The sequence below is a fragment of the Trachemys scripta genome, chromosome 3 (genome assembly GCF_013100865.1).
Source record: "Trachemys scripta elegans isolate TJP31775 chromosome 3, CAS_Tse_1.0, whole genome shotgun sequence".
NCBI classification, from domain to species: domain Eukaryota; kingdom Metazoa; phylum Chordata; order Testudines; family Emydidae; genus Trachemys; species Trachemys scripta.
The window spans coordinates 24,813,521-24,833,936 of NC_048300.1; the positions used below are offsets into that span (position 1 = coordinate 24,813,521).

The window sequence follows — 20,416 nt, forward strand, 5'->3', positions numbered from 1 at the left end:
CCTGACCTTTTTCTTGTTGCTAACATAGCTGTAGAAACCTTTCTTGTTACCCTTCACATCCCTTGCTAGCTGCACCTCCAATTGTGTTTTGGCCTTCCTGATTACACCCTTGCATGCTCAAGCAATATTTTTATACTCCTCCCTGGTCATCTGTCCAAGTTTCCATTTCTCGTAAGCTTCCTTTTTGTGTTTAAGCTCCCTGAAGATTTCACTGATGAGCCAAGCTGGTTGCCTGCCATATTTGCTATTCTTTCTGCACATCGGGATGGTTTGTTCCTGCGCCCTCAATAAGTCTTCTTTAAAATATGGTTGTATGGCTTTCATAGTTAACTTTAATTCATTTATATTGTGTAGTTAATACAACTTAAAAATTAATTTAAAAAAATACAAAAAACACAGGAAACAAATTTTGATAAGAAGTTTTTGATGCCACATACAAATAATATATGGCCTTCAAGTGACACCACTGATCTAAGTTAAAACTGCAGAAGTAATTTGCTAGCCACAATTCATAGCTGATGGGTATGAATTTATTATAGAATTTTAGAAAATGAAAAATTTTCTGCAAAAAAGGACCTGTAATGCTATATTAGTGGAAATAGAAAATTAACAGATTATCAATTAAAATCCAGTCATTACTGTGGACTATAACAGCATAACAAAGAAAAATATACCTGTGAAGTATGTGACTTCGCAAGAGGAGATGAACACGCTTCTTGAAATGTCTCTTCATTAATTCCAATTTCCTTAAGATAACCTTCTAGCAGTTTTTCAACCTACAAAAAATTATGAGTCTTACCTTCTAATAATTTTTACCCCAACACATAGACATATAAGTCACCAAACTTTTAAACTCACCTGTCAAACCATACTAATTGTCAATACATTATTTTACTATTGTGATTTTTATTTTTTTACAGTATCTTGATTCATTTGAAAGTCACTGCAATATTATTAAGAAAATTAGTTATAGTGAAAACCTCAGAAACCTGCTGGTATGTAGTATCTTCCAGAAATCCACAGTGGTTTTCAATGCTCATATTAGTGAGTTAATTAGAAAACTTTACTAGAGCTGTTGAACAAAATAGAAGGCATACATCACAGATTCCAGAAAGGACTCTGATTGTCAGCTTGACTAAATAGTGGATACCAAACTCTCAAGTCTATGAATGCAAGTAGTATTTTAGCTAGAGACTAGGTCAGTGTAATTGAAGAAAATGTAACACTAAAAAAGATACAGTTGTGTATCGAAGTTTCTTGATAAGAACAATATTTTAATCTAAAATGTGATACAGAACAAGGATATGGAGAAGTATAAATAAAATATCAGATTAGATTTTAAGGTTTTGGTACTTAGACCTAAATGGCCTGGTATCAGCCTACTTTTGACACTGCCTCATTTGCAGTTAGTGGAGGCACTGATGCTAGCCTCTCACCCGCATATAATAAGATGGGGATTTAACTTGGTGTTTTGCATAAGGGCTCATGACTCAAGAAAGCTCCCTACCTCTTGTACAAAATAGCACAGGTTTATGAACTTTCAAGGCATGTTGTAGGGCCCGTTTGTTTTAGCTCACCTCTGAAGAAATATAGAGGGATTAAGGTACAGACAAGTGAATGGGGATATTAGTATTTGATCATGTTGTTGATTGTTAAAACGGGTGGATTGACTGTATTGCATTAGGTTTTCTAATTTTAAACAACTGTCAGGACATTCAGAGACTGTGTATGGACAATTTTTTTTTTCTAAATTGGAAGAAAATAAATGTCCACACAAATTACAAGATGATAATTTAAATGAATGCCTAAAACGAATATATTTCACGTTTCTTCATTATGCTTTGTTTGGATTCTGGAGAAACTTCAAAGTCTGGGACTTAAGGAATCCAATCTGAATTGATACCATTTGAATACACAATTTACCCATTATTTCTATGTATGTGTGTTTGGAGCATGCCCCACAATGACCAAATTCAAGAAAAAGATCTTGGATAAAATTAAATGGATCTTAAAAATGGACATCAACATGACAGTACCACACTGTGTACTTGAAGAATAGTAACCTGAACAGGGTCCAAGAAGGCAGTAAAATATAGGCCAACTGCTAGTATCTTGCCAAATCCTGGTCCCTATTTCAAGACTGAGGCCCGGTCTACACTAGGAGTTTATGTCGAATTTAGCTGCGTTAAATCGAATTAACTCTGCACCCGTCCACACAACAAAGCTATTTAGTTCGACATAAAGGTCTCTTAAATTCGACTTCTGTACTTCTCCCCAATGAGGGGAGTAGCGCTAAATTCGACATGGCCATGTCGAATTAGGGTAGATGTGGATGGAAATCGATGCTAATAGCTCCGGGAGCTATCCCACAGTGCACCACTCTGTTGACGCTCTGGACAGCAGTCCGAGCTCGGATGCTCAGACCAGCCACACAGGAAAAGCCCCAGGAAAATTTGAATTCCTTTTCCTGTCTGGGCAGTTTGAATCTCATTTCCTGTTTGGACATCGTGGCGAGCTCAGCAGCACTGGCAACGATGCAAAGTTCTCCAGCAGAGATGGCCATGCAATCTCAGAATAGAAAGAGGGCCCCAGCATGGACTGATCGGGAAGTCTTGGATCTGATCGCTGTGTGGGGCGATGAGTCCGTGCTTTCGGAGCTGCGATCGAATGGAATGCAAAGATCTACGAGAAGATCTCCAAAGCCATGACAGAGAGAGGATACAACCGGGTGCAATGCAGTGCCGCATGAAAATCAAGGAGCTGAGACAAGGGTACCAGAAGACCAAAGAGGCAAACGGACGCTCCGGATCCCAGCCCCAGACATGCCATTTCTACGAGGCACTGCATTCCATCCTAGGTGCGGCCGCCACCACTACCCCACCACTGACCGTAGACTCTGAGGATGGGATATTGTCGACACCCGCTTCCTCGGAGATGGTAGTGGACGGGGAAGATAAGGAAGGAGATGAGGAGGACGAGGCAGTCGACAGCGCTTACAATGCTGATTTCCCAGACAGCCAGGATCTCTTCATCATCCTCACAGAGATCCCCTACCAACCATCCCCAGGTGTTAACCCGGACCCAGAATCAGGAGAAGGATCAGCCGGTAAGTGTTTTAAACATGTAAACATTTATTTAGAACAGAACATTAATATTAACTGTGGGTTTTTCATGATTAGATTGTCCCAGGCGCTTGAAGTTTTAGTCTTTGGCAGTGCAACTGCTGCAAAAAAAAATCTAACAATGTCCGGTATATCTTGATTGGTTTGCCCTAGGCGCTCTACTGTTTAGTCCTTGCCAGTGCAGCTACAGTAAAATTCGGTCTATATGTCCTGGGATAGAGCAGAAATCCTCATGGGACATCTCCATGAAGCTCTCCTGGAGGTAATTGGAAAGCCTTTGCATGAGGTTCCTTGGGAGAGCGGCCTTGTTGTGTCCTCCGTAGTATGAAACGTTTCCGCGCCAGGCTATCATCAAGTACTCCGGTATCATTGCCTTGCACAGCATGGCGGCATACGGCCCTGGTCTTTGCAGGCTTTCACGAAGCATGCGTTCTTTGTCGCTGTCTGAAATCCGCATCAGAGTGATGTCGCTCATGGTGACCTGCTTTGAATTAGGGGAATGTTAGTATCGGGACTTCTTGCCTGTTCCTTTACAGAACTGTAACCGGCGGTTTACAGCCCTGCGGTGGAGGCGGGAGAGGGGCAGCATAGAGGGATCTTTCCCGGGGACAGCCGCGAGGGGGTGGGACAGGGGCAGAGTTCATGCTTGCCGGATTGCTGGCAGCAGGAACTGGCCAACGCTAGGAGCATTGCTTTGAACGTCAAAGTAGGGCAGTGCTATTATTAAAGTTTTAAGGTGCCACAAGTCTACGGCTTACCATGTCAGCCTGCTACCCAAATTCCGCTGTCCTGTTCCGCGTGTGTGATCTGCACTGCAAGACCCCAGAGACTGAATGCAAAGGCTGAAAATTCGACCTTGTCCTGAGTGCGCATGTGATAGGTGCTGTGAATGGTCTTGTTCACAGAGAAAGACTATTTTCTTTGTTCACCAAAAAATTTATCTTTCTGAGGACTTCACTCCCTTTTTCCCATTCCACAGCTGTGACTGTCTCCCGACCTACCCGGCCATCAAACTCCCAGAGGCTGGCGCAGATTAGGCATAGAAAGAAAAGGACACGGGACGACATGTTCTCAGAACTTATGGACTGCTCCCGAGCCGAGGCAACCCTGCAGACTCAGTGGAGGGAGAACATGTCCCAATACCAGCGAGCACACAGTGAACGGGAGGAGAGGTGGCGGCAGGAAGACCAGCAGGCGACTCAAACGCTGCTTGGACTAATGAGGGAGCAAACGGACACGCTCCGGCGCCTTGTGGATGTTCTGCAGGACCGGAGGCAGGAGGACAGAGCTCCGCTGCAGTCTATCTGTAACCACCGTCCCCCGTCACAAAGTCCCATACCCCACTCACCCAAAGTACCAAGAAGGAGGGGCGGCAGAGTCCGTGAAAACTGTCACTCTACCCCTGCAGACTGCTCAAGTACCAGAAGGCTGTCATTCCCCAAAATTTGAGAAGTGCTTTCCTTCCCGCCTCACCCAAGCCCCCATCCCAGTTTCATCCCCTAACTGTCTAGTTGCTAATAAAAAATATGTTTCTGTTAATTACTGTTTCCTTCATGTATTTTTAGAGGACAGTCTGTTTGAAGGGGGGGGAAGGGGGTTGGTACAGACACAGGGGCAGGTTCAGCAGCAGGTCACACACACAGTGCAGTCACTAGGCACCCTGGTCAGTCTGGGAGGTGTTTTTCATTTTCTGTGTGCGGGGGGGCTATGTGACTTTGTGGCGGGGGAGGGCGGTTAGAGATCTTATGCAGCGGTCCTTATACTGGATCACAAAGCCACGCAGCAGCGGATCTGTAACCGTCCTCCCCCTGCCACAAAGTCACATAGCCCCTACACACAGAGTCCCGAACAGGAGGGGTGCAGGCTCCGTTGAAACAATCAGTCCACCAGTGCGGACCACTGTAGAAGCAGGAGCCTGTCATTCCTCGAGTTTAGAAGCGTCCTTTGCATCACTACACTACACCCGCTCCCCACCACAGTCTGCGTCCCAGTTTCAACACTTTACCGCGAAAACAGTAATAAACAAAACGTTGTTCATTAACAAATTTTCAGTGATTTTATTTTTAAACGTGGGTTGGAAGGGAGTGAACGGGGTATGAAACTGGAGAGGATAGTGAAGAGTCACTGGGTAAAGAAACGGGGGCAGGTTCAGCTTCTCTGTAAAAAAACTAAATAGTCACAGGTTACCCTGCTCACTCAGGAACCTAGCTTTCAGAGCCTCCCGGATGCACAGCACGTCCCGCTGGGCTCTTCTAATCGCACGGCTGTCTGGCTGGGCGTAATCAACAGCCAGACGACTTGCCTCAACCTCCCACCCCGCCATAAAGGTCTCCCCCTTGCTCTCACAGAGATTGTGGAGCACAGAGCAAGCTGCGATAACAATGGGGATATTGGTTTCGCTGAGATCAGAGCGAGTCAGTAAGCTTCTCCATCTCCCCTTGAGACGTCCAAAAGCACACTCCACCACCATTCTGCACTTGCTCAGACGGTAGTTGAAGAGTTCCTTTTCACTGTCCAGGGCACCTGTATAGGGCTTCATGACCCAGGGCATTAGCGGGTAGGCTGGGTCCCTGAGGATCACTATAGGCATCTCCACATCCCCAACAGTTATTTTGTGGTCCGGGAAGTAAATACCTTCCTGCAGCCGTCTAAACAGACCAGAGTTCCTGAAAACACGAGCGTCATGAACCTTGCCCGGCCATCCGACGTTGATGTTGGTAAAACGTCCCCTATGGTCCACCAGTGCTTGCAGCACCATTGAAAAGTAGCCCTTTCGGTTAATGTACTGGCTGGCCTGGTGGTCCAGTCCCAGGATAGGGATGTGAGTTCCATCTATAGCCCCACCGCAGTTTGGGAATCCCATCGCGGCGAAGCCATCTATAATGACCTCCACGTTTCCCAGGGTCACTACCTTTGACAGCAATACATCAACGACTGCGTTGGCTACTTGCATCACAACAACCCCCATGGTAGATTTGCCCACGCCAAAGTGGTTCGCGACTGACCGGTAGCTGTCTGGCATTGCAAGCTTCCAGAGGGCTATGGCCACTCGCTTCTGGACAGTCAGGGCTGCTCGCATCCGGGTGTCCTTGCGCTTCAGGGCAGGGGACAGCAACTCACAAAGTTCAAGGAAAGTTCCCTTCCGCATGCGAAAGTTTCTCAGCCACTGGGATTCATCCCAGACCTGCAGCACTATGTGGTCCCACCAGTCCGTGCTTGTTTCATGTGCCCAGAATCGCCGTTCCACGGCATCAACATGACCCAGTGCCACCATGATGTCCATGGCGCAGGGTCCCGTGCTTTGTGACAGGTCTGTGCCACTATCAGACTTCATGTCCTCATCACGCTGCCGTAGCCTCCTCGCCCGATTTCTCAGCATCTGCCTCTGGAAAAGGTGGATGATAAGGTGCGAGGTGTTGACAACGGCCATAACTGCAGCGATGGTCGCAGCGGGCTCCATGCTCGCAGTGCTGTGGCGTCCGCGCTGTCACTCAGCAGAAAAGTGCGCGAACTGGTTGCCCGCCGGCGCTTTCAGGGAGGGAGGGCGGGAGTGACGGTTGGATGACGACAGTTACCCAAAACCACCCTCGACACATTTTTTTCCCCAGCAGGCACTGGGGGCTCGACCCAGCATTCCAATGGGCAGCGGGGACTGCGGGATAGCTGCCCACAGTGCACCGCTTCCAATGTCGACGCTTGCCCCGTTACTGTGGACTCACACAGTTGAATTACTGTCCTTAGTGTGGATACACACGTTTGACTTTGTAATATCGATTCCACATATTCTATTTAAGTGAAATCGAACTACTCTCATAGTGTAGACATACCCTGAGACAATGGGATTTGAGCATGAAATTTCTGCTGAGGTGGGAAGAATGGAATCCACTCCCAGGCCATAAAGTATGACAAGTTTATGCCATGACTGTGTGCAAGGGTATGGGCAATATGGGAATATGCAGAAATGAGTATTTTGGAGAAAAATTTATTTTCTGCTTTAAGAGATTGTTCTGATATTTTTAAAATATTCAAAAATTAAAATAACTTTAAAAATTCAAATTTTGCATGTGGTTAGTTATCAGGGAAGAATCATCACTTTACAAAGATTAGAGAATAGAGAGCCAGTAAAACAAAATTACAAACAACTAAAACTTGCGCACATTCTGATATGAATTTCCTTTGTCTGATAAATAGACTTTTGCACCACTATAACTGCCAGCAGTAACAGTCTTGCAAGTGCACAACTGAGTAAAGAAAACACTATTTCCTTACTTATTTAAATGTCCAATTCCTTAGATGCAATCACAACTTCAATAGCTATATGTGATGCTTGGGAGAGGCATTTTGTGTCTTTCTTACTATGATTGAAAGTGCTAGATCTCTTTAAACATCTAGGTACATCTAGATACTAAACTGCTCAAGATAGTTAAGACCAAAGCAGACTGTGAAGAAATTCAAAAAGATCTCACAAAACTAAATGATTAGGCAACAAAATGAAAATTTAATGTGGATAAATGTAAAGTAATGCACATTGGAAAAAATAACCCCAACTATACATACAATATGATGGGGGCTAATTTAGCTACAACGAATCAGGAAAGAGATCTTGGAGTCATCATGGATAGTTCTCTGAAGACATCCACGCAGTGTGCAGCAGCAGTCAAAAAAGCAAACAGGATGTTAGGAATCATTCAAAAGGGGATAGAGAATAAGACGGAGAGTATCTTATTGCCCTTATATAAATCCATGGGATGCCCACATCTTGAATACAGATGTGGTCTCCTCATCTCAAAAAACATATACTGGCATTAGAAAAAGTTCAGAAAAGGGCAACTAAAATGATTAGGGGTTTGGAACGGTTCCCATATGAAGAGAGATTAAAGAGGCTAGGACTTTTCAGCTTGGAAAAGAGGAGACTACGGGGGGGAAATGATAGAGGTATACAAAATCATGAATGGTGTGGAGAAAGTGAATAAGGAAAAGTTATTTACTTGTTCCCATAATATAAGAACTAGGGGCCACCAAATGAAATTAATGGGCAGCACGTTTAAAACAAATAAAAGGAAGTTCTTCTTAACACAGCGCACATTCAACCTGTGGAACTCCTTGCCTGAGGAGGTTGTGAAGGCTAGGACTATAACAGGGTTTAAAAGAGAACTACATAAATTCATGGAGGTTAAGTCCATTAATGGCTATTAGACAGGATGGGTAAGGAATGGTGTCCCTAGCCTCTGTTTGTCAAAGGGTGGAGATGGATGGCAGGAGAGAGAGTTCACTTGATCATTACCTGTTAGGTTCACTCCCTCTGGGGCACCTGGTATTGGCCACTGTCGGTAGACAGGATACTGGGCTGGATGGACCTTTGGTCTGATCCAGTATGGCCGTTCTCACGTTCTTACATTTCCAGTGTGTGTGGGGAAGGAATCTCTGGTTATGTTACGTTTTATGCCATTGACAAAAAGTAGGTGTCACAAATAGATCCCACAAAGTCAATTTAGAGTATTATGAAAAAGGCCTATGTCCAGCTAAACAGGAGGAATTTCAGAATCCCAATGCATGGTTTACAGAGTAGAATATTACGTGTATTAGGCACTGAGAAACTTTTTTGGAGAGAGCCTATATGGATGAGATGGACTCTACCATAACCAAAGTGAAACCAGAGGATTGGAAATTATACAAATCACCCTCACCTGAAATGCTGTGTTCAGTTTTAGTCACCCTAGCTCAAAAAATAAGGAATTCAGAGACAGGCACTGAAAATAATGGGTTATGAAAAGACTTCCAAAAACAAAAAGATTGAAAACTTTGGTATTTTTTAGTCTACACAAATAAGATGATTCATGAGAAGTAAACAAAATAATAAAGTTTTAAAAGGATAAATCAGCTCCTCCTACAGGAAATATTTAATTAAGTTGAAAGGCAACACATTTAAAATTGATAAAGGAAATACATACTTCATAATGCATAATTAACTTGTAGAACTCGCTGTCACAAGAGATCACAAGGCCAAAAATTTAGCAGGATTCAGAAAAGAATTCTTTATTTATAGAAATAGTGAAGACATACACAGTTACATTAAGTAGAATAAAACTGTTTTTAGACGGTATATGAACCTTCACACTTCAGGGTATAAGTCAACTACTAAGGCTTAGGTTTAGGAAGAAATGTCACCTATGAGTTAGTGGACAAAAATGGAACAAGCATGAGGTTCTCACATATTCCCCTAACACATCTGGTACTGGCCACTGTCAGAGACAAGAGACTGGACTAAATGAACGACTACTGATCCAATATGCCCATACCTATGCTCCAGATTCCTACACCCTAGCCATTGGTGAATAATACTCACCAGAGCTTTGTACTCCTGATGAATCTCTGTATAGGACAACTTGCTTTCTTCTTCATCATCAAAAACTGAAATTTAAAAAAAAAAAACTTGACTTTTCTTAAAAATGTATGTGTCAATAGTACAAAGAGTATTTCAAGTATTGAAATATTAAAGTTAGTGACCTTCAATTAAATGCAGCCTTAATTAAAAAGTAAGATCTACCTATTACAAAAGGTAATATATATTTAACCTCAAGTCACATATCTGGAATCTCTTCCATTTCTGCAGGTAGGTGTGATGAGGAGAACCCTTTCTACTGTGCAATAGTACCTCCTGTATTTCCTCCAAGCAGGATGTCTCTATGTGCTGGAAACAAGAAGGAGACACACTTTGAGATGTAGGATCCATAAATTGGGGTGAAGGGTGAGACTCTTATTCTGTGACAGAAGGTAGGGAGTGATGGTAGAATCACTGATGGACACAACGCCAGCTGGGACGGGTAAGGGTACCATATCTGTCTGGGCCATGTGGGAGCAATCAGAATATTTGCTTTTTCCTTTTTTGTCTCCAACAGCACCTTTAGTAATAGAGGGAATGGAGGAAAGGTGTAAAGAAGGCCCTTGTTTCAAGGGAGGAGGAGAACGTCTCCCCTAGAGTGTCGTCTCATCCCCGGTCTGCAGCAGTACTGCAGACATTTCTTTCTCTGGTAGGTAGCAAACAAGTCTCTCTCTGGCTACTCCCATTTCCTGAATATATCATGTAGAATAGTTGACTCTACTTCCCATTCATGATCAAGCAGGAACTTTCAGCTGAGGCTGTCGGCTATCGTGTTGTATATTCCCGGTACGTACGCCACTGATATTAGGACATTGTGTGAGATGCACCAATTCCCTAGCTTTCTGTGCATAAGGAATGAGACCTGGGAGCTTCTTGCCAGTTTATGTTGTACATACTGGCCATATTGTCCATAATGACTTTCATGTGCGTGTTCATGATCAGCGGGAGGAACTGAGCACACACATTTCAAACCGCTCTGAGCTCAAGTAAGTTGGTGCTGAGATGCATCTCTGCCCCTGCATCACTGGATTCTGCTGAGCCAGCCTGCCCACCCATACCTGGCGCAGAGGGGCAGGACCCGGGGTGTTTCTGGGGCAGGCCCACCCCTGGCACTGTGTCGAGTCTCTGTACTGGAGGAGGTGGGGCCTTCAGGGTGATCTCCCATCTCAATGCAGCCAGTGGCCTGTGCTCCCCACTGCCCTGCCAAAGCCACATTTATTTATTTACAAATAAAATTTACAGAATTTTAAAATATTGTGTGCATAATTTTTATTTTTTTTGGTGCAGAATTCCCCTCAGGAGTATTTTCTTTTGTAAGCCAACATGTATATCCCCAAGGATCTTAGGTTCACTCAAGAATCTATTAGCATGTTATAGCTGACAGATTTCTTCACCAAACAGTCACTGAACCAACAAGAGGTGATGCCATTTTAGATTTGGTATTGATGAATCGTGAGGACCTCATAGAAGAACTGGTTGTAGTGGATAGCCTTGGTTTGAGTGATCATGAGCTAATTCAGTTTAATCTAAATAGAAGCATAAGCAAAAAAAGATCTGCAATTAGGGTCGTTGATTTCAAAAGAGAAAACTTAAAAAAATTGGGGGTACTGGTTAGGGAAGTAGTCTGGACTGAAGAACTCAAGGATCTGAACATGGAAGAGGCTTGGAATTACTTTTAACTCAAAGTTGCACAAACTGAAGCCTGCATCCCAAGCACGGGGGCGGGAGGGGAAAATTGTAGGGAAGGGTTGCAGACAAGCTAGATGAGCAAGCATCTCAAACAGGTGATTAAAAGAAAGCAGAAGGACTACAAGGAATGGAAAATGGGATGGATCTGCAAGGAAAATTACTTCTTGGAGGTCAGAAAGTGTAGGGATAAAGTGAGAACTGCCAAAAGTCAAGCAGAGTTGGACTTTGCAAAGGAAAGTACAACCAATAGTAAAAGGTTCTAAAGTCATATAAATAAAATGAAAACAAGGGAAAAAGAAGTGGGACCACTAAGTACTGTGGATGGGGTGGAGACTAAAGATAATCTAAGCATGGTCTAACGCAGGGGTAGGCAACCTTCAGCATGCGGCCTATCAGGGTATTCCACTGGCGGGCCACGAGACATTTTGTTTACGTTGACTGTCCGCAGGCACAGCCCCCTGCAGCTCCCAGTGGCCCGCAGGCCATACTGCTTCCCGCAGCTCCCATTGGCTGGGAATGGTAAACCACGGCAACTGGGAGCTGCAGGGGGCCATGCCTGCAGACGGTCAAAGTAAACAAAATGTCTCGTGGCCTGCCAGTGGATTACCCTGATGGGCCGCATGCTGAAGATTGCCGACCCCTGGTCTAATACCTAAACAAATACTTTGCTTCACTTTTTCATAAGTACTGACAGGGTGGCTAATGGCAACGAGGATATGGAAGTAGAAATTACCACTTCCAAGGTCAAAGTCAAACTCAAACATCAAACATCTTTACTGAGGAGATTGGACAGGCCTGTGACCAGGGCAGACCCAGAGAACAGAAGGGTGTGCTGTCTACTGGGCGCAAAGATACGCGATGTGGACCTACGGTTGAAAAGGATCCTAAAAGGAGCAGGTAAGAACCCCTTGATAATCCTTCATGTAGGAACGAATGACACCGCTAGGTTCTCGTTAGAGAGAATCAAGGGAGATTATGCCAGGCTGGGTAAGGAGATAGAGGCTCAGATTATCTTTAGTGGGATTCTGCCTGTTCCTAGGGAAGGGCAGCGAAGGGCTGATAGGATTGTGAGAATAAATAGTTGGCTAAGGGAGTGGTGCTATAAGGAGGGCTTTGGGATGTAGGGCCACTGGGAGGCTTTCGGGGACAGACACCTATTCTCGCAGGATGGACTTCACCTGAGTAGGGAAGGAAATAGACTTCTGGGAGGGAGGCTGGCTCATCTTATCAAAAGAGCTTTAAACTAGGAAGTTTGGGGAGACGGTTGGGAGATGCACAGTTAACCTCCACGCCAGATTCCAACACTGAAAAGGTGAGTGAGATAAGAGGAGATATAGCCAGGGAGATTAGATTGGACATAAGAAGGACAGGGGGGACGGACACAAAGAGGCCCGCAACATATAGTGTTACTAATGGGAGACAGGCTAAACAACATACATTAGGGTGTTTATACACCAATGCGAGAAGCCTAGGTAATAAAATGGAGGAATTGGAGCTCTTGGTCCGAGAATTGAAACCAGATATCGTAGGAATAACTGAAACGTGGTGGAATGGCAGTCACGACTGGAACACAGGTATGGAGGGGTATGCACTGTTTAGGAAAGACCGGGACAAAGGTAAAGGTGGGGGGGGGGCATTGTATGTCAATAGTGAAATAAGCTGTAAAGAAATAATAGTTGATGGAATAGATAACACGGAGTCCGTCTGGGCAATAATCACACTGGGTAAAAGGACTACTAGAGCCTCTCTGGGGATAGTGCTTGGGGTGTGCTATAGACCAACAGGATTGACCCAGGATATGGATAAAGAACTATTTAATGTGTTTAGAGAAGTAAATACTAATAGGAACTGTGTAATTATGGGGGACTTTAACTTCCCGGATATAGATTGGGGAACAAACGCTAGTAGCAATAATAGGGCTCAGATGTTCCTAGATGTGCTTGCTGATCAATTCCTTCATCAAGTCGTAGCTGAACCGACGAGGGGGGAGGCCATTTTAGATTTGATTCTGGTAAGTAGTGAGGACCTCGTTGAGGAAGTGATAGTAGGGGACAACTTGGGCTCCAGTGATCATGAGCTAATCCGGTTTAATACATGGAAGGAGTAACAGAATTAAATCAAAGACTAGGGTTTATAATTTTAAAAAGGCTAATTTTAACAAATTAAGGGGACTGGTAAGGGAAGTGGATTGGACAAACGTATTAATGAATCTTAAGGCAGATAATGCCTGGGATTACTTTAAGTTAAAGATGCACGAGCTGTCAGAGGCCTGTATCCCAAAAAAGGGAAAAAGATTACTAAGCAAGAGATTTAGACCGAGCTGGATGAGCGACCGACTCAAAGGGGCGATTAGGAAAAAACAGAAAGCGTACAAAGAGTGGAAGAGAGGAGGGATCAGTAAGGAAACTTACCTTAGTGAAGTCAGAGAATGTAGAGATAGAGTGAGAAAGGCCAAAGGCCGTGTAGAGTTGGACCTAGCGAGGGGAATTAAAAGCAATAGTAAGAGGTTTTACAGCCATATAAATAGGAAGAAAGCAAAGAAAGAAGAAGTGGGACCGCTGAAGACTATAGCCAGAGAGGAGATTAAAGATAATCTAGGCATGGCGCAATATCTCAATGAATATTTTGCATTGGTGTTTAATGAGGCCAATGAAGGTATTAGGGATACTAGCACCGTGACAGAGGGGCATACAGGATGGGGGATTACCGTATCCGAGGTAGAAACAAAACTTGAACGCCTTAATGGGGCTAAGTCGGGAGGACCGGACGATCTTCATCCGAGAATATTGAAGGAATTGGCACGGGAGATAGCAGGCCCATTAGCGATAATATTTAATGAATCTGTAAACTCGGGGGTGGTCCCGTTAGACTGGAGAATAGCTAATGTGGTTCCTATTTTCAAGAAAGGGAAAAAAAGTGATCCGGGTAACTACAGGCCTGTTAGTTTAACATCTGTAGTGTGCAAGGTTCTGGAGAAAATTCTGAAAGAGAAACTAGTTGAGGACCTTGAGGTTAATGGCAATTGCGATAAATTACAACATGGTTTTACGAAGGGCAGATCGTGCCAAACGAATCTGATCTCCTTCTTTGAGAAAGTAACGGACTTATTAGATAAGGGAAATGCGGTGGACCTAATATACCTAGATTTCAGTAAAGTGTTTGATACTGTACCCCATGAGGAATTATTGGTTAAACTGGAAAAGATGGGGATCGATATGAAAATCCAGAGGTGGATAAGGAATTGGTTAATGGGGAGAATGCAGCGGGTCGTATTGAAGGGTGAACTGTCAGGTTGGAGGGAGGTTACTAGTGGAGTGCCTCAAGGTTCGGTTTTGGGACCCATTTTATTTAATCTATTTATAACTGACCTCGGAACCGATTGCAGGAGTGGGCTGATAAAGTTTGCGGATGATACGAAGGTGGGAGGCGTTGCAAATTCGGAGGAGGATAGGGATATTCTGCAGGTAGACTTGAATGAGCTTGTGAATTGGAGTATCAGAAATAGGATGAAATTTAATAGTGAAAAGTGTAAGGTGATGCATTTAGGGATGACTAACAACAATTTTAGTTACAAGCTGGGGACGCATTGGTTAGAAGTAACGGAAGAGGAGAAGGACCTAGGGGTCCTTGTAGACCGCAGGATGACTATGAGTCGACAATGTGACGTGGCGGTGAAAAAAGCCAATGCGGTCTTGGGATGCATTAGGCGAGGTATATCTAGTAGGGATAAGGAGGTGCTGCTTCCATTGTATAAAGCGCTGGTGAGACCTCATTTGGAGTACTGTGTGCAGTTCTGGTCTCCCATGTTTAAAAAAGATTAACTCAAACTGGAACGGGTGCAGAGAAGGGCGACTAGGATGATCAGAGGAATGGAAAACCTGTCATATGAAAGGAGACTAGAGGAGCTCGGGTTGTTTAGTCTGACAAAATGAAGGCTGAGGGGGGATATGATTGCTATCTTTAAATATATCAGAGGGATAAATACAAGGGAGGGAGAGGAATTATTCCAGCTTAGTACTAATGTGGACATGAGAACGAATGGATATAAACTGGCCGTGGGGTAGTTCAGGCTTGAAATTAGACGAAGGTTTCTGACCGTTAGAGGGGTGAAATATTGGAACGGCCTTCCGAGGGAAACGGTGGGGGCGACGGACCTGTCTGGTTTTAAGATTAAGTTAGATAAGATTATGGAGGGAATGGTTTAATGGTAAAACATATTAGCCAAGGAATACCAAGCAATGGTAGATAAATAGTATAATGGCTAACAGGGGTCAGGCTGGAGACTCTTGCCTACATGCTCGGGGTCTTACTGATCGCCATATTTGGGGTCGGGAAGGAATTTTCCTCCAGGGTAGATTGGCTGAGTCTCTGGAGGTTTTTCGCCTTCCTCCACAGCATGGGGCAGGGATCACTAGCAGGAGGGTCTCTGCCAATTGAAGTCACTAAAACACAGGATTGGGGACTTCAACAGCAGAGTCAAGGGAAGGGGTAGGGACGGTTTTGTGGCCTGCAGCATGCAGGGGGTCAGACCAGATGATCATAATGGTCCCTTCTGACCTTAAAGTCTATGAGTCTATGAGAATCAAACTCAAACATCTTAATGGGACTAAACTGGGGGCTCAGATAATCTCCATCCTAGAATATTAAAGGAACTGACACATTAAATTGCAAGCCCAAGAGCAAGGTTTTTTACTGAATCTGTAAACTTGGGGGTTGTACCCTATGACTGGAGAATTGCTAATATAGTTCCTATTTTTAAGAAAGGGGAAACAATTTGAACTGGAAAACTACAAGCCTATTAGTTTGACCTCCATTGTATGCAAGGTCTTGGAACAAATTTTGAAAGTAGTTAAGGACAGAGGTTAACAGTAATTGAGATAAAATACAGAATGGTTTTACAAAAGGTAGATTGTACCAGACCAACCTGACCTCCTTCTTTGAGAAGATAAGTGATTTTTTAGACAAAGGATATGCAGTAGATCTTATCTATCTGAATTTCAGTAAGGCATCTGATTGCAGTTCCACATGGGAAATTATTTGTTAAATTGGAGAAGATGGGGATTAATATGAGAATTAAAAGGTGTATAAGGAACTAGTTAAAGAGGAGACTACAACAGGTCATACTGAAAGGTGAACTATCAGGTTGGAGGGACGTTATGGTGGAGTTCCTTAGGGATTGGTCTTGGGATCAATTTTATTTAACATTTTTATTAATGACCTTGGCACAAAAAGTGGGAGTGTGTTAATTAAATTTGCAGATGATACAAAGTTAGGAGGTATTGCCAATACACAGAAGGATTGGAATATCATACAAGAAGCTCTAGATGACCTTGAAAACAGGAATATTAGGGATGAATATTAGTGATGAAATTTAATAGTAGAAAGTGCAAGGTCATGCACGTAGGGACTAACAACAAGAATTTCTGATCCAAGCTGGGGACTTATCAGCTGGAAGTGACAGAGGAGGAGAAAGGTGTATTGGTTGATCACAGGAAGACTGAGAGTTGCCAATGAGATGCAGCTGTGGAAAAGGCCAAATCAGTCCTAGGATGCATCAGGCAAAGTATTTCCAGTAGAGAGTGGGAAGTGTTAGTACCATTACACAAGACACTGGTGAGACCTCATCTGGAATACTATGTGCAATTCTGGTCTCTCATATTTATGAAACTTAATTCAAACAGGAACAGGTGCAGAGAAGGGCTACTAGGATGATTCAAGGAATAGAAAACCTACCTTATGAGTGAAGACTCAAAGAGCTTGGCTTGTTTAGCCTAACCAAAAGAAGTCTGAGGGGAGATATGATTGCTCTCTATAAATACCTCAGAGGGATAAATGCCAGGAAGGGAGAGGAAATATTTAAGCTAAGCACCAATTTGGACACAAAAACAAATGGATATAAACTGGCCATCAACAAGTTTAGGCTTGAAATTAGATGACGGTTTCTAACCATCAGAGGAGTGAAGTTCTGGAACAGCCTTCCAAGGGAGCAGTGGGAGCAAAATAACTAACTTGTTTCAAGACTGAGCTTGATAAGTTTATGGAGGGAATGGTACTATGAGACTGCCTACAATGGCATGTAGTCAGTCTGCAACTGGTAGCAGCAAATATCTCCAACAGCTGGTGATGGGGAACTAGATAGGGAGGGCTCTGAATTATTACAGCAAATTCTTTCCCAGGTGTCTGGCTGGTGGGTCTCGCCCATATGCTCAGGGTCTAACTGATGGCCATATTTGGGGTCTGGAAGAAATTTTCCCCTGGGTCAGATTGGCAGAGACCCGGAGTGTGGGGGGGAGGCTTCATCTGCACCATGGGGCGCAGGTCACTTGCAGGTTTAAATTACTGTAAGTGGTGGATTCTGTGTAACTTTAAGTTTTTAAATAATGATTTGAGCACTTCAGTAACTCAGCCAGAGGTTATGGGTCTATTACAGGAGTAGGTGGGTGAGGATCTGTGGCCTGCAATGTGCAGGTCAGACTAGAGGATCAGGATAGTCCCTTCTGGCCTTAAAGTTTAAGTCTGGCCTTCCTCTAACATTCTTCCAATGAAAGGATTGAAAAAAATTCCAGAGGAGGTTTTGAGTATTTTCAGATACCAATACTAGTACAGTACTTCAAGTTCCTGTGCATGTCGATCCCACACATGATGTACTGGTTCCTCTAAAGTTTAGAGGAAGGGTATCTAGTGGTTAAAATATGGGCATACAAGTCAGGAATTCAGTTTCTTTCCCATATCTGCCAATGACTCACTGTGACATGTTGGACAAGTCACTTCTCATTTGTGTCTCCATCTCCCCCTTTGAAAAATGGGAATTCTATTTACCCTACATCACTGATGGGATGGGAAGTTTTATTAATGATTTATGTAATGTGCTTTGACATACACAGATGTGCTTAGAATTAGTATTAATTTCATCCAAATTTATAGTAGCTTAAGAAATAATCATGTCTCCAGTTGTGATGGCCCTAAGCCAATGTCTCACTACACCTTTATAAAATATTATGTGAGATGGCTGTCCCTATAGGAGAGATTACTCACATCATCCCTTAACAATCCCCAGCGATGCAATGACGAGAATCTAGTCAAACAGTTTAGTCACTCTGACTAAGCAACCCTTTCAGAACAGGAGGATTAACATTGTTTCAGTTTCACTTTTGCCCATGCTTCTGAACACTCATCTAACATTCTTCCAATGAAAGGATTGAAAAAAATTCCAGAGGAGGTTTTGAGTATTTTCAGATACCAATACTAGTACAGTACTTCAAGTTCCTGTGCATGTCGATCCCACACATGATGTACTGGTTCAGAATTTTTTTCTCTAACAGTATCCTCTGGGAGGAGGGGGTTTGTGCATGCATTTCTCATGCTCTGAAGCGCCCTTTCCCAAAAACATAAGAGGCAGAGAGACCCCAAATACCAAGCAGTTCCTTCTGACCACCCTGTCAAAGAGTGAACTTCTCAGTGTTCCTCCTCCTCCTTTATTTAGTTTTAGATTAAGGTAGATAGTTTAGGTTTTCATATTTTATTTCTTTTTGGCCCAGGGAAGAAGAGAAGAGCTTAAGTACTAGGTTAGTTGTACGGAGTCAGTAACTTGCACTTGAGGAGGGATGAGTCGAGGTTCTCTGGGAGATGTCTTTCTAATATCTTGGACATCATGTCTAAAGTATGTCTCTCTCTCATTTCCACTAATCTCAAAAGTATTAAGACAAGTAAGGCAAGACAGAGCTCCTGTCATCCTCATAGCTCTGGCATTACCTTGTCAGTTCTGGTTTCAGATCTCCTCAACCTTTCAAGGAATCAATTTATAACCTTCGTCTCCAAAAAGACATTATTTCTCAAAACTCAGGTGTAGTGCTTCATCCAGATGCAGCATCTCTGTATTTGATGACATGGAAGATGTTTGGCTAACGCCAATGGACAAGGAATGTGCTCTAGAAGTACAATCAGTGTTGTTACAGAGTAGAAAACCCTCCACTAGGAAAAGATACCTTGCAAAATGGAAGAAATTTTCTATTTGGACAAAAACAAAAGGATGTATTCCTACTTCCTCTACTTTTCCACTTATTTTATAAGATTATCTTTTATTTTTAAAGCACCTGGGTTTATGTGTAAGTTCTAGTATGGTTTATTTGGCAGCAATTTTGGCTTATCGCTCATTGGTGTTAGGATATAGATATTCAGCCTGTCTGTAAAGGCCTATACTTCAATAATTTATGTGTATTTTTATTACTTAGCTAGTTATACAGGTATAAAAGAAAGAACTAAAATCACTGTCTGTTTGTGTAAGTGCCTTCTCATACTGTGACAGTTTGAGGCTCTGTTCTTAGGCTAAGTAAGGCCTTTGGCTAAGCAGCAGAGGCAGCCATAAGCTAAGAAGTGAACAGTCACATTCTTACATTCCAAACTAGTCACATTAAAATAAGGTGCTATTGGGCTGTTAGGAATACAATTCTGTCCTGATATTTTTATTACCTCCAGAGCCTAGAAGATGTAAAAGGAAACTTAGTGTGATAGCATCCTGTCTGGCAAGAACTTACTTATCAATAGCTGGGATGTGAAATCCTCGCTTCTGTATTGTTTTGTATGTTTATTTGCATGGTCTCTGTCTGGTTCTGTAATTGTTTTTGTCTGCTGTATAATTAATTTTGTTATGTGTAAACCAATTAAGGTGGTGGACTATCATTGGTTAAATAACCATGTTACAGTATGTTAGGATTGGTTAGTTAAATTTCAGTAAAATGATTGGTTAAGGTATAGCTAAGCAGAACTCAAGTTTCACTATATAGTCTGCAGTCAGTCAGGACGTGGAGGGGGAATGGGAACAGGGACTGGGGGTGGGGGAATTGGGATCGTATTTTGTTAAGGGGGGGAATGGGAACTGTCATAACTATAAAGGGAAGGGTAATAGCTGTCCTGTGTACAGTACTATAAATCCCTCCTGGCCAGAGACTCCAAAATCCTTTTCCCTGTAAAGGGTTAAGAAGCTCAGGTAACCTGGCTGGCATCTGACCTAAAGGACCAATAAGGGGACAAGATACTTTCAAATCTTGGGGGGGGAAGGTTTTTGTTTGTGTTCTTTGTTTGGGAGTGTGTTCGTTCTCGGGGACTGAGAGGGACCAGACATCAATCCAGGTTCTCCACATCTTTCTAAGCAAGTCTCTCCTATTTCAAACTTGTAAGTAAATAGCCAGGCAAGGCGTGTTAGTTTTCCTTTGTTTTCTCAACT

At 43.2% G+C, this 20,416-nt stretch overlaps 1 protein-coding gene across 1 annotated transcript in view; it reads right to left on the reverse strand.

Annotated features, from left to right (window-relative positions):
• Nucleotides 1-20,416, reverse strand: part of CFAP36 (cilia and flagella associated protein 36) — a 133,885-nt gene that overhangs the window by 78,364 nt on the left and 35,105 nt on the right. The window contains exons 2-3 of the mRNA XM_034764305.1: nt 9,469-9,533; nt 675-776 (exon numbers count right to left, since the gene is read on the reverse strand). Of these exons, the coding sequence (XP_034620196.1) occupies nt 675-776; nt 9,469-9,533 (167 nt within the window). The remainder of the gene's footprint in view (nt 1-674; nt 777-9,468; nt 9,534-20,416) is intronic.